At 54.6% G+C, this 14,192-nt stretch overlaps 1 protein-coding gene across 1 annotated transcript in view; it reads left to right on the top strand.

Moving 5' to 3' along the window:
- Window positions 1-1,779: 1,779 nt before the first annotated feature.
- aars2 (alanyl-tRNA synthetase 2, mitochondrial (putative)) overlaps window positions 1,780-14,192 on the top strand; it is a 31,054-nt gene continuing 18,641 nt past the window's right edge. The window contains exons 1-8 of the mRNA XM_078399950.1: window positions 1,780-2,037; window positions 4,897-5,085; window positions 5,623-5,768; window positions 6,677-6,868; window positions 8,338-8,482; window positions 10,643-10,788; window positions 11,186-11,294; window positions 12,718-12,756. Of these exons, the coding sequence (XP_078256076.1) occupies window positions 1,780-2,037; window positions 4,897-5,085; window positions 5,623-5,768; window positions 6,677-6,868; window positions 8,338-8,482; window positions 10,643-10,788; window positions 11,186-11,294; window positions 12,718-12,756 (1,224 nt within the window). The remainder of the gene's footprint in view (window positions 2,038-4,896; window positions 5,086-5,622; window positions 5,769-6,676; window positions 6,869-8,337; window positions 8,483-10,642; window positions 10,789-11,185; window positions 11,295-12,717; window positions 12,757-14,192) is intronic.

The raw sequence follows: 14,192 nt of genomic DNA, 5'->3' as shown, positions 1-14,192 counted from the left end.
AAGAGAGAAGGAACAATGGCATAATGCCTTGTCATATGGAGCGCCGCACTGTGGGAGGGGCAGTACTAAGGGAACGCTTTTTTTCCACAAATTGTTCACCCATTTGGTTTCACCTACATACAGAGATCACACAGCCCATACCGAATGCAGAACATTAGACTGGAACGATTACTACTTCACCCTGTATGAACTCGTTCGCAGATTGAATGAAGTCTCCTTTAACTCTAGTCAGTTCCTCTATACTGTCCACGATCTGTACACATCTGTGCTGCAATGCCTCTGAGATATATTTCAGGTCTCCTCCCTCGCTGTTTCCCTATTACACCGATGACACCTTTTGTCCCTGCATCCTGGTCTCACACAGATTCAAGAATGTGGAGAGAATAGAATAGATGGGGTTAATGTGAGATTCGTGTCAATGGGTAATTGAAGGGTGATGCTGTTTGAATGATACAGAAACAAACAGCTCGAGGAGCTCAAGAGTTCAAGCAGCATTTGCGGAGGCAGAGGGATAGTCGACAATTTGGGTTGAAACCCTGCATCAGTTCTGGGAAGGAGAAATCCTTCAGAGTATGCTTGCCTTGAGGTGAGTTTGCCGAAGGGCCAGTGTCTGTGATGTATCTTTCTGTAAGAACTCCCGTTTCCCTCCATTTGCTAGGATTTTCTGATGATAGGACGTTCCCCACCGATCTTCAGATCTTTTTCTTACCTGTGGTTTGTCCCATCTTGCAGGTTAATGCAGGCCGGAACCACATCTGCCCTAACTAGAGAGCACAGGTTTAAGGTGAAAGGGTAAAGATTTAATGGGAACCTGAGGGGCAATTTGTTTTCACACAGGGCAGTGGGTTTATGGAATGATCTGCCAGGGGAAGCGGTGGAAGCAGGTAAAATGACAATATTTAAGATATTTGAACATTTACAAGGATAGGAAAGGTTTAAAGGGACATGGGCCAAGTGCAGGCAAGTAGGACCAGCTAGATTAGAAAACGTGGTCGGCATGGACCAGTTTGGCCAAAGGGACTGTTTCTGTGCTCTATGACCATATGCTCCATTTCCAGCAATCCCACTCTCACCCTGAGCTCACACCCATAACTAACATGGGGATTTTTATCCACCGGCACTGTCTACCCTTTTGGGGAACTCCAGCTTTCTCTTTCATCATTTCTTGTATAGTTTCCAGCAAAGACAGCATTTTGCATCTCACAAATCCAGCATTGCTTTCCTCACCCTGCCCTCTTCCACTGTGCACACCTCTTTCAGACAGATCAGATGAGATTAACAAATGCAAAGTGTTGGAGTAGCTCCGCGGGTCAGGCAGCATTTCTGGAGAACATGGAGAGTTGACGTTTTGGGTTCCCGACCCGACACATCACCTATCAATACTGGCAAAGCAGCCACTGCCAGACATAAAAACAGCTTTTTTCCACGAGTAGTAGTTGTACTCAATAACCAAAGTCTAGTCTCTTTTTTGCTCTGGTTTATTTTCACCAACATGTTTAGACCGTAATGTTGTATCCTTATTGTTTTGATGTGGTTATGCTTTATTCTTAATTGTTAACTGTATGTTTGTGTTGTCATTTGATGAGCGGAGCACCGAGGCACATTCCTTGTATATGCACATACTTGGCCAATAAATGTATTCATTCCAGAGATGCTGCCTGACCCATTGAGTTGCTCCAGCACTTGGTGTCTTGCCTTGGTGCAGTGGCCAGGGCGCCTCGCTGGGTGGCAGCAGCCGGGGAAACCGCCGCGGCTCCTCGACCGCCGCCAGCATCAAAGATGGCGGCGCCCGCACGGCAGCTGCTGCGGGTCGGGGTCGGGGCCCGGGGACAGAGACACGGCCGGGGCCGGGGCCGGGGCCGCTCGTTCGGCAGCGCCGCCGCCGCCACCTCCACCGCCGGGCCCAGCGCCGCCAGCGTCCGCGACACCTTCCTCCGCTTCTTCAGAGAGCAGCGGCAGCACCGGGAGGTCCGCTCGGCCCCCGTGATACCTCGGGCCGACCCCAGCCTCCTGTTCGTCAATGCGGGCATGAACCAGGTGAGGAGCAGAGGTCAGAGAGCAGGGGGTCAATGGTGGAGTGTCAGAGAGCAGGGGGGTCTGGCAGAGGTCAGAGAGCATGGGGGTCAGTGGCAGAGGTCAGAGAGCAGGGGGGTTGGTGGCAGAGGTCAGAGAGCATGGGGGTCAATGGCAGAGGTCAGAGAGCAGGGGGTCAATGACAGGTCAGAGAGCGGGGGGTCAATGGCAGAGGTCAGAGAACAGGGGGGTCAATGGCAGAGGTCAGAGAGCAGGGGGGTCAGTGGCAGAGGTCAGAGAGCAGGGGGGGCAGAGGGCAGAGAGTGGTGGGAGGTCAATGGCAGAGGTCAGAGAGCAGTGGGGGGGTCGGTGGCAGAGGTCAGAGAACGGTGGGGGGTCAGAGAGCAGGGGGGTCAATGGCAGAGGTCAGAGCAGGGGCGTCAATGGCAGAGGTCAGAGAGCAGGGAGGTTAATGGCAGAGGTCAGAGAGCAGTGGGGGGTCAGTGGCAGAGGTCAGAGAGCAGGGGCGTCAATGGCAGAGGTCAGAGAGAAGGAAGGTCAATGGCAGAGGTCAGAGAGCAGTGGGGGGTCAATGGCAGAGGTCAGAGCAGGGGGGTCAATGGCAGAGGTCAGAGAGCGGGGGGTTAAAGGCAGAGGTCAATGGCAGAGGTCAGAGAGCGGTGGGGGGTCAGAGAGCAGGGGGGGGTCAGTGGCAGAGGTCAGAGAGTGGTGGAGGGTCAGAGAGCAGGGGGGTCAATGGCAGAGGTCAGAGAGCGGGGGGTTAAAGGCAGAGGTCAGAGAGCGGGGGGTTAAAGGCAGAGGTCCGAGAGCGGGGGGTTAATGGCAGAGGTCAGAGAGCGGTGGGGGGTCAATGGCAGAGGTCAGAGAGGGGGGTCAATGGCAGAGGGCCAGTGTTGCCAGGACTTGAGGGACTGAGTAATACGGAGCAGTTGGGCAGTTTGGGATTTTATTCGTCAGAGTGACAAATAAATTTGACTTGACTTGACGAAATGGAGGGTTGGTCTAACAGAGTTGTATAAAATAATGAGGGGAATAGATAGAGTGAATGCAATCATTTTCTGAGGGAAGGGGAGTCGAGAACTAGAAGACAGAGGTTTCAGATTAGAGGCAAAAGGTTTAATTGGAGCCTGAAGGGGCAACATTTTCACATAGAAAGTGATGCATGGAGGGAACAAGCAGCCAGGAGAAGCTGTTGTTTTTGCACCTGGTTGAGGCAGGTACAATAACAGCAGTTAAAAGACATTTGGAACAGGTACATCGATAAGAAAGATTTAGACGAATATGGGTCAACTGTGGGCAATGGGACTAACATAGATGGACATCTTGTCCGGCATGGACAAGTTGGGCCGAGAGGCTTGTTTAGCTGCAGTATTACTATATGATTAATCCCACGTCTTCAGCAATTCCATCTCCCTCAGCCTCATGCACTCCAGGGAAAAAATACTTCACAGTCTCTCCTTATAACTCAAGCCCTCCAGGCCCGGTAACATCTTGGTGAATCTTCTTTGCACCCTTTCCAATTTAACAAGAACATGTTAAATCCGTAACATCCATATAGATCCGTACTGCCAAGGAACAGGTCCATTGGCCCACAATGTCTGTGCTGAACACAATGACTTTTTCAGTCAGAGAGTTGTGAATCTGTGGAATTCTCGGCCTCAGAAGGCAGTGGAGGCCAATTCTCTGAATGCATTCAAGAGAGAGCTAGATAGAGCTCTTAAGGATAGCGGAGTCAGGGGGTATGGGGAGAAGGCAGGAGCGGGGTACTGATTGAGAATGATCAGCCATGATCACATTGAATGGCGGTGCTGGCTCGAAGGGCCGAATGGCCTCCTCCTGCACCTATTGTCTATTGTCTCCCCTGGCAGCGTGTTTCAGGCACCCTCCACTCACTATGTAAAAAAGAAGCTTGCCCTGGTCATCTCCATTAAACTTTCACCCCCTGACTGTAAAGCTGCACCCTCTAGTCTTTGACATTTCCACCCCTGGGAATGGATTCTTACCTCTCATAAATTTATATACTTCTATTAGGTGTCCCCTCAACATCTGGCACTCCAGAGAAAATAACTATTGCTACTAATCCAGGCAGCATTCTGGTAAACCTCCTCTGCACCTTCTCCAAACCCTCCACATCCTTCAGGTAATGGGGCGAGCAAAACTACGCAATACTCCAAATGCAGCCGATCTAAAGATTTATAAAGCTGCGACGTTACTTCCTTGCTGTCATACTCAATGTCCTGACCAATAGACAATAGACAATAGGTGCAGGAGTAGGCCATTCAGCCCTTCGAGCCAGCACCGCCATTCAATGCGATCATGGCTGATCACTCTCAATCAGTACCCCGTTCCTGCCTTCTCCCCATACCCCCTCACTCCGCTATCCTTAAGAGCTCTATCCAGCTCTCTCTTGAAAGCATCCAACGAACTGGCCTCCACTGCCTTCTGAGGCAGAGAATTCCACACCTTCACCACCCTCTGACTGAAAAAGTTCGTGGTTCTCCAAAATATTCCCGATGGAATTTAAACTAAAGTTGAATTTAAACTGAAATTAACCAATGAAGGCAAGCATACCATATGCCCAATGAACGAATGAATGAATACTTCATTGACACATGTGACAAGTCACAGGGAAATTCTTTGTTTTTGCCTATCCAAGGTATGCAAAGAGTTACCACATAAAGGGCGCTGGCAAAGTTACAAAGGATCCCGGTTACAAAGGATCCCCTCCCCTTCATGGCGATTCCCCCACCCATGCCTCCTGTAGCCGGGCAGACAGAACGATGCGCGATACTCCAGTGCAGTTTCACCAACGTTTGCCTGACGCTGTTACACGACATTCCCGTCACGCCTGTCTCCGCGCAGTTCAAGCCCCTGATCCTGGGCAGTGTTGACCCCCGCAGTGAGATGGCGGGCTACCGCCGAGTGGTCAACAGCCAGAAGTGCGTGCGTGCCGGCGGCAAGCACAACGACCTGGAGGACGTGGGCCGCGACCTCTACCACCACACGTTCTTCGAGATGCTCGGCAACTGGTCCTTTGGAGACTTCTTCAAGGTGATTGGGCAGGGGGGGGGGGGATGGGGAGCGATGGGGAGTGGGCGAAGGGGGTGTGAGTGAAGGCGGAGTGGGCGCGGAGAGAAAGAGGGGGAGTGGGCCCAGGGCGAATTAAGGGGGGTAAGCGCTGAGGGAGTGAAGGGGGGGGGGTTGGGCACATGGAGTGAAAGGGGGTGGGCGTTTGGGGAGTGAAGGCAGAGTCGGGGCAGGGGAGTGAAGGGAGGTGGGTGTTTGGGGAAGTGAGCTCAGGGAGTGAAGGGAGAGTGGGAGTGAAGGGGGGGTGGGCACAGGGAGTGAAGGGAGGGAGGAGAGGGTTTGTAGGGTGAATGGGTTGCAGGAGAGGGGCAAGAATGGGTGGGTGGGGGGAGGTGAAGATGGGACGCTGGAGTCCAGTTTAACAGGGATGGGGGTAGTTGGGCTCCTCAAGGCCCCTGGGACGGGCTGCTCCCTCTGAGATGGAGGGGGAGGGGTGCCGGGTCTGTCGGGGGCTCTGGGTCTAAGGGGGGTGGAGTGATGATCCCCCTTGCTGCGGTGCAGGAGGAGGCTTGCTCCATGGCCTGGGAGCTGCTGACGGAGAAGTACGGGATCCCACCCGACCGACTCTACGTCACATACTTTGGGGGGGACCCCGGTGCCAGACTGCCAGCCGACACCGAGACCAGGGACGTCTGGCTCAGCCTGGGGTGAGTGCACATCGAACCCCATCCCTCACTGACCCTCTCCACCCCTACCGCCCCCTCACCAACCCTCTCCCCCTCCCTCACTGACTCAACCCCCGACCATCCCTCACTGACCCTCTCCCCTCCCCACTGATCCTCTTCCCACCCCCTCTCCCCTTCCTTCACCCACGCTCTCCCCCTCCCTCACCGACCCTCTCCCCCCGCCCCTCTCTGACCCTCTCCCCGCCCCCCCCCTCACCAACCCTCTCCCTCCCCTCCCTCACTGACTCAACCCCCACCTCTCACTGACCCTCTCCCCCTCCCTCACTGACCCTCTTCCCCCTCCCTCACTGACCTTCTTCCACCTCCCTCACTGACCCTCTCCCCGCCCCCCCCCTCACTGAACCTCTCACCCTCCTCACTGATCCTCTCCCCCTCCCTCACCGACCCTCTCCCCCCGCCCCTCTCTGACCCTCTCCCCCGCCCCTCCCTCACCCATCCTCTCCCCCCTCCATCACTGACCCTCTCCCCGCCCCCCCCCCTCACCGAACCTCTCACCCTCCTCACTGATCCTGTCTCCCCCCTCCCTCACCGACTTCTCCCCACCCCTCCCCTCCACCATTGCACCCCTCTGGGATGCCGGGGGAGGGGAAGGGGGCGGAGGGGGAGGGTGAGGATGGGAAGGGGAGATTGGGTAGGGAGAGGGATGCCGGGGGGGAGGGAATGGGGGCGGAGGGGGAGGATGGGGGGGGGAGGGAATGGGGGCGGAGGGGGAGGATGGGGATGGGGAGGGTGGGTAGGGAGAGGGATGACTGGGGGGGTTTGGGATGGGGGCGGAGGGGGAGGGTGGGGTTCAGCCCCGGCCTGTGATGGTCACAGAGGGGGCCTGGGGGTCCAGCCCAGGCTGACGCGGTCTCCGGTCCCGTCTGCAGGCTCCCCTCGGAACGGGTGCTGCCCTTCGGAATGGACTGCAACTTCTGGGAGATGGGGGAGACGGGACCTTGCGGGCCCTGCACCGAGATCCACTACGACCACGGCGTGGGGGATGGGGCAGCGGCCCAGGTTAACGCCGGTAACCCCAGACTGGTGGAGCTCTGGAACCTGGTCTTCATGCAGTACCACCGGTGAGGCAGCAGCGTCCCGGCCGGTCCCGAACGCCCTGGCCTTCCTGGGCCCTTCTCCACAGGCCCACTCACGACTCACTGAAGCATCTGCAAAGCCTTTCCAGGGCGGCGTGATGGCAGCTTCTCTCTATCGCCTCATTTTACTTTCCAAAACAGCTGTTTATATTCTAGAGTCACAGTTAGCTCAGCGGTAGAGTTGCTGGCTTACAGCGCCAGAGACCCGAGTTTGCCCCTGACTGCGGGTGCTGTCCGCACGTTTTTTTGTGCCTTCTCCCCATGGCTTTGTGGGTTTTGCCCTGCGTGCTCCGGTTTCCTCCCACATTCCAAAGATGTACAGGTTCGTAGGTTAATTGGGTTTGGTAAAAATTGTAGATCCTCCTTTGTGTGTAGGATAGCGCTAGTGTGTAGGGATCGCTAATCGGCACGGATTTGGTGGGTCAAAGGGCCTGTTTCCCCACTCCATCTCGAAACTAAACTAATTAGCATGGCAATACATTAATCAAAACTGCTATTTGTGCAGTTTGCAAATAACAACCATCGAAGTGGTGGTGCAGCTGGGAGAGACGACTTCAGGTGCTATCTGTGTCTCAGAAGGTGGGGATGGCCCTTGTTGGGCAGCAGGACAGTGACAAGGCACTGTCAGGATGGACATTCCTCCAGATGTCCACCCAGTCAAAGGAACCAATCAGTTCCTTCAGCTTCCTCACCCACGCCCGGCCTCGCTGGAGACTGGAGTCCCCTCCTCAAAGGGACAGTTGAGGTTCCTCTGCCTGACCAGTGCAGCCAGCAGCCAGTGGCCAGTCGGACATTATTCTCACAGCCCCACCCTCCCTCCAACGTTCTAGATACTTCAGTCTGGAGAAGGGTCTCGACCCGAAACGTCCCCTGTCCACGTTCAGTGAGGGAGGGGGGGGAGAGGGACAGTGAGGGAGGGGGGAGAGAGGATCAGTGAGGGAGGGGGGAGAGAGGATCAGTGAGGGAGGGGGAGAGGGACAGTGAGGGAGGGGAGAGAGGGACAGTGAGGGAGGGGGAGAGGGACAGGGAGGGGAGAGAGGGACAGTGAGGGAGGGGGAGAGGGACAGTGAGGGAGGGGGAGAGGGACAGTGAGGGAGGGGGAGAGGGACAGTGAGGGAGGGGAGAGAGGGACAGTGAGGGAGGGGGAGAGGGACAGTGAGGGAGGGGAGAGAGGGACAGTGAGGGAGGGGGGAGAGAGGATCAGTGAGGGAGGGGGGAGAGAGGGACAGTGAGGGAGGGGGAGAGGGACAGTGAGGGAGGGGAGAGAGGGACAGTGAGGGAGGGGGAGAGGGACAGTGAGAGAGGGGGGAGGGGATTTATTTTTTAAAAAGACGCAGAGGGAGATTCACGCTGTGATGGGACGTGTAGAGATTCACGCTGTGTCTGATTGAGAGTGTGTGACGGGACGATGTAGAGTGAGCTTCACTCTCCCATTCTGTTCCCCTGTGCCTCAGGGAGGCAGACTCCAGCCTCCAGCCTCTGCCGCGGCACAGCGTCGACACTGGCATGGGACTCGAGCGATTGGTGGCCGTTTTGCAAGGGACAACCTCCAACTATGACACTGACCTCTTCACTCCCATCCTGGACACCATACACCGGGTGAGGACAGGGGCGGCGGGGGAGCTGCAGGAGGAGGATGGGAAATGCCGGGAGGGCGGAGGAGAGTTCCCGGGGGAGTTGCGGGTCTGGGAAGAGGAATCGCATGGGAGAGCGTGTGGGACGATGTAGCAAACGGATGATTCAATGCACGTCTATAACTCCCTGAAGGGGGTAACACCAGTGGGTAGAGGGTGTCAGGGGTTACGGGGAGAAGGCAGGAGAATGGGGTTAGGAGGGAGAGATAGATCAGCCATGATTGAATGGTGGAGTGGACTTGATGGAGACAAATTCACTGGATAAATTTAACAGAGGGCAGTGGAAGTCAAATCACTGGATGGATTTAAGAGAGAGTTAGATAGAGCTCTAGGGGCTCGTGGAATCAAGGGATATGGGGAGAAGGCAGGCACGGGTAACTGATTGTAGATGATCAGCCGTGATCACAATGAATGGCGGTGCTGGCTCAAAAGGCCAAATGGCCTCCTCCAACACCTATTTTCTATGTTTCTATGGGCCGAATGACCCAATTCTGCTCCTATCACATGACCTTATGACCTCAGAGTGGCAAAGAAGGCCCATGATATGCTTGCCTTCATTGGTATCAGTCTGGAAGTCATGGTGCAGCTTTATCAAGCTTTGGTTGGGCCACGTTTGGAGGTTTGTGCACAGTTCCGGTCTCCCCATTACAAGACCGACGTGGAGGCTTTGGAGAGGGGGCAGAAGAGGCTTTTAACCAGGATGCGACCTGGGTTAGATTGGAGGTAAGGCTGTGAGGGGAGGTAGGACAAATGTGAATTGTTTTCTTTGGAATGTCCGAGGTTGAAGGAAGCCCTGATAGAAGTTTATAAAATGATGAGAAGCATAGATAGGGTAGATAGTCAGGATCTTTTTTTTTCTAGGGAAATATCAAAGACTTGAGGGTATAGCTTTGAGACAGTGGGTCAAAGTTTGAAAGAGATGTTTAGAAAGGGGCAGTTTTTTTAAACTGAGGGTGGTAGGTGTCTGGAATGTGCTGCCTGGCGGTGGTGGAGGTGGATATGATCGTGGTGTTTAAAAGGGTTTTAGATCGGCACACGGATATGGGGGGAAATGGATTATGTGCAGGCAGAGAATAGTTTAACGGCATCATGTTCAGCGCAGAATTGTTGGCTGAAGGGCCTGTTCCTGTGCTGTACTGATCCATGTTCTATGTTCTTTATCAAACTGGAAAGGATGCAGAGAAGATTTGTTAAAATGCTAATGGAACAGGAGGGCAAGAGTTATGGGAGACTGAATAAGCTGGTACTTTTATTCCTTGAGCAGAGGAGGCAGAGTTTAGAGACGTTTATAAAATCATGAGGGGCATAGACTGGGTGGATATCATGGCCTTTATTCCAGGATCTGGTAATCTAAAACTAGAGGACATGGGTTTAGGGTGAGAGGGGAAAGATTTAAAGAGGTAAATCTCTCACACAAAGAGTGGCTGGGATCTGGAATAAGCTGCCGGGGGAAGTGGTGGAGGCAGGAACAACAGCAACATTTAAAGGGCATCTGGACTGGTACTGGAATGAGCAGGGCATTGAGGGGTATGGAATTGATGGAGACAAGTGTGATTAGTCAGTTATACAGCACAGAACCAGGCCTCTGAACCCAACTCATCCATGGCAGGCAAACAAGAGGCCCATCTAAGCTAGTCCCATTTGCCCACATTTCTCCCATCTTGCTCAGGAGAGGCGGAGAAAGCAGATGTGATGGCATCATTTAAAAGGCATTTACACAGACACATGAACAGGCTGGAAATGGAGTCGTAGAGACCATGTGCAGGCAGCTTGGATCAAGGTCAGAACAGACATGGTGGGCCGAAGGGCCTGTTCCTGTGCTTTACTGAGGACTTGTCAAAAATAGGAAAGCCCCATCTCTGTGTAGGATGTGTATGTTGTATGTGAACACGTCGGGGGGTTTAGTTCAGTTTAGTTTAGTTTATTGTCACGTGTACCGAGGTACAGTGAAAAGCTTTTGTTGCGTGCTAACCAGTCAGCAGAAAGACAATACATGATTACAATCGAGCCGTTTACATTGTATTGATACTTGATAGGGAATAACGCTTGGTGCGAGGTAAAGCCAGCAGTCTTGATCAGCCGCGGTCTCCCTGACTCAGGAGTTGTGTGTCTGTTCGTCCTCCAGCGGTCAGGGGCCCAGCGCTACGGTGGGCTGGTGGGATCGAGCCCGGCCGCCTCCCTGGACACAGCGTACCGCGTGCTGGCCGACCACGCGCGGGCTCTCACCGTCTGCATCGCCGACGGGCTGTACCCGGGGATGTCCGGTGCTCCGTGAGTCTCTGTGGGGGGGGGGGGGGGGGTCACGGGGCGAGGTCACTGAGTGGGGGCGCAAGGTGGAGGTCACGGTGGTGTCAGGTGGGGTCACTGAGGGTTGCGATGTGGGGGGGTGGGGTGGGGTCGCGAGGTGGGGGTCACTGAGTGGGGTCATGGTGGGGGTCACTGAGGGTCGCGATGTGGGGCGGTGGGGTGGGGTCGCGAGGTGGAGGTCACTGAGAGAGTGATGTCAGGTGGGGTCACGGGTGGGTTCACTGAGAGTCGCGATTTGGGAGGGGTGGGGTGAGGTCGCAAGGTGGGGGTTATGAGTTGGGTGGTGGAGTACGGGTGGCCATTGGGCCAGGGGGCGGTGTACTGTGCTGCGTCCATCTGACAGCGCCCCCTTGCCCCACAGGCTGGTACTGCGGCGGATCCTACGGCGGGCGGTGAGGTTCTCCGCCGAGGTTCTCCGAGCCCCGGCCGGGCTCTTGGCCTCCCTGGTGCCCAGCGTGGCAGAGACTCTGGTGAGGAGGGGACCTGGAGGGCGAGCTGAGGTTTGGGGGTGGGTGGATCAGGTCTGGCTTTCCTGGCGATCCCGGTCGGAGAACCAAACTCTTCACATTTGGCCCATCGGCTTTCAGAGATACAGCGTGGAATAGGGCCTTCCGGCCCACCGAGTCTGTGCTGACCAACGATCACCCTCTGCACAAGTTCCATGTTGCTCCAGTTTCCCATCCTACACACTAGGGGGCAATTTACGGAACCCAATTAATCTACAAACCTGCACGTCTTTGGAGTGTGGGAAGAAACCGGAGCGCCTGGAGAAAACCCACGCGGGCATGGTGGGAACGTACACACTACATTCAGACAGCGCCCGCAGTCAGGATTGAACGCGGGCCTCTGGCGCTGGGTGGCAGCCAGTCTACCGCTGTGCCACAGTGAGTTTGTTCTGGTTCCTCACTGATGCAATGGGGTGGCATCGTCCCCCCACACACCAACCCAACAGCCCAAAGCCCCCTTGGGCTGCCTCTCCCCTTCCTGGAACATTACGCCATGGGTCAACAGCTTCTTCATTATCACGGGTAACCAGGTACACTGAAGTACTTTTGTTGCATACAGCTCGGCAACACTATCACCGTACATGAGCACAATCCTCCGTTCAGTACAGAACTAGACAAGTGGACCCGTTAGGCACAAACCTCTCCTGCATTTGTGCAGCACCCTCTCCTCTCTTCTCCTCCCTCCCTCTCCTCCCTCCCCCCTCCTCCGTCCCTCTCCTCCCTCCCCCTCCCTCCCTCCCTCCCCCCTCCCTGCACCCACCAGCGAGTCTGCACCCACCAGCGGTCCCAGCACATTGCCACTATCCTACACACACTAGGGCCAATTTTTACATTTACCAAGCCAATTAACATACAAACCTGCACTTCTTTGGAGTGTGGGAGGAAACCGAAGATATCGTAGAAAACTCACTTGGTCATGGAGAGAACGTACAAACTCTGTACAAACAGCACCCGTAGTCGGGATCGAACCCGGGTCTCTGGCGCTGTAAGGCAGCAACTCTACCGCTGCGCCACCGTGCCGCCCAATCTCCCCGCATCTCCTCGCAGCGGGTGAGCCAGACCTGTTGTTGAGATTTTAACTCCGTATCCCTGACCGTAGGCATGTGGTCGCCTCGCCCAGCGCCACCGCGTTCCCCATCCACTGGCTTTGTGCCTCTGGAGTAGGACTTCCACAGGGACCCTGTGCAGCTTATAGATTCACACAAGGGATAGAGCGCTTTCTGGAGCAGCGGGCATTGTGGGTACAACGTCTGCCATTCGTGCAGCAATTGATCTGAGTGAATCGGGCCACAGTGTGCCCACTGGTCCCTGGCACAGGGAGGGGGGGGTTGACTGCTCACAATTTGCCCAAGGTGGGATTGGTAATGTTTTGTTTCATTTTTTTCAGGGAGGTGCCTACCCAGAGCTGAAGCAAGATATGAGCCAGGTGAGGAGGGTGAAGGTGGGAGTGGGGATTGTAGTGGGGGAGGCTCATAGTCATGGAAACAGGCCCTTCGGCCCAACGTCCTTGCTGACCAAGGTGCCCCATCCAAGCCAGTCCTGTTGCCCCGTGCCTGACCCGTATCCCCTAAACCTTTTATATCCATGTACCTGTCCAAATGCGTTTTAAATGTTGTCATTGTACCTGCGTCAATCACTTCATCTGGCAGCTTCCATGTATCCACCACAGAAAAGTTGTTGGTTCCTACTAAACCTTTCCCCTCTCACCTTAAACCTGTGCCCTGTAGTCCTTGATTCTCCAACTCTGGTGAAAAATATTATTTGCATCCACCCTATCTATTCCTTTCATGATCTTTTGCACCTCCGTAAGATCACCCTTCAGCCTCTTGCACTCCAAGGAATAAAGAGGCTTCCTGCCCAACCTCTCTCTTTAGTTCACACCCACCAGTCCAAGCAGCATCCTCATGGGAAACAATGTGCTGGAGGAACTCGGTGGGTCATAAGGAATAGGAGTAGAATTAGGCCTTCAAGTCTACTCCGCCGTTCAATCATGGCTGATCAATCTCTCCCTCCTAACCCAATTCCCCTGCCTTCTCCCCACAACCTCTGACACAGGGTCAGGCATTACCTGTGGGGGGGAATGGATAGATGTTGCTTCAGGTCGTGACCCTTCTTCTGTCGATGTCATCTGTCCGTTCCCTCCACAGATGCTGCCTGATCCACTAAGTTGCTCCAGCACTTATTTTGCTCAAGATCTGTAGTTTCTTGTAACTCCAACATCCTTGTAAATTTTCTCTGCACTCTTTGCAGCTTCAATAGACAATAGACAATAGGTGCAGGAGTAGGCCATTCAGCCCTTCGAGCCAGCACCGCCATTCAATGCGATCATGGCTGATCACTCTCAGTCAGTACCCCGTTCCTGCCTTCTCCCCATACCCCCTCACTCCGCTATCCTTAAGAGCTCTATCCAGCTCTCTCTTGAAAGCATCCAACGAACTGGCCTCTACTGCCTTCTGAGGCAGAGAATTCCACACCTTCAGCACTCTCTGACTGAAAAAGTTCCTCCTCATCTCCGTTCTAAATGGCCTACCCCTTATTCTTAGCATCTTTCCTACAAAAGGGTGCCCAAGAGTAAACACAATACTCCAAGTGCTGCCTCACCAAGGACTCGTACGACTGCAAAAGACGTCCCAACCTCTATACTCAATACCTTGACTGACGAAGGCCAGTGTACCAAAAGCCACACATCCCATCTATCTGCAACATCACTTTCAGGGAATGATGTCCTAGTACTTCTCGATGCCTCTACTCTACAACATTCCCCTGAGCCCTACCATTCACTGAGAAAGTTCTGCCCTGGTTTGACTTAACGAAATGCAACACCTCAAACTCCATTTGCCACACTTCAGCCCACTTGCCCGG

The sequence above is a fragment of the Rhinoraja longicauda genome, chromosome 5, assembly GCF_053455715.1.
Source record: "Rhinoraja longicauda isolate Sanriku21f chromosome 5, sRhiLon1.1, whole genome shotgun sequence".
Taxonomy (NCBI): domain Eukaryota; kingdom Metazoa; phylum Chordata; class Chondrichthyes; order Rajiformes; family Arhynchobatidae; genus Rhinoraja; species Rhinoraja longicauda.
The sequence above is the reverse complement of the archived record's forward strand: the minus strand, read 5'-3'. Positions and strand labels throughout refer to the sequence as shown.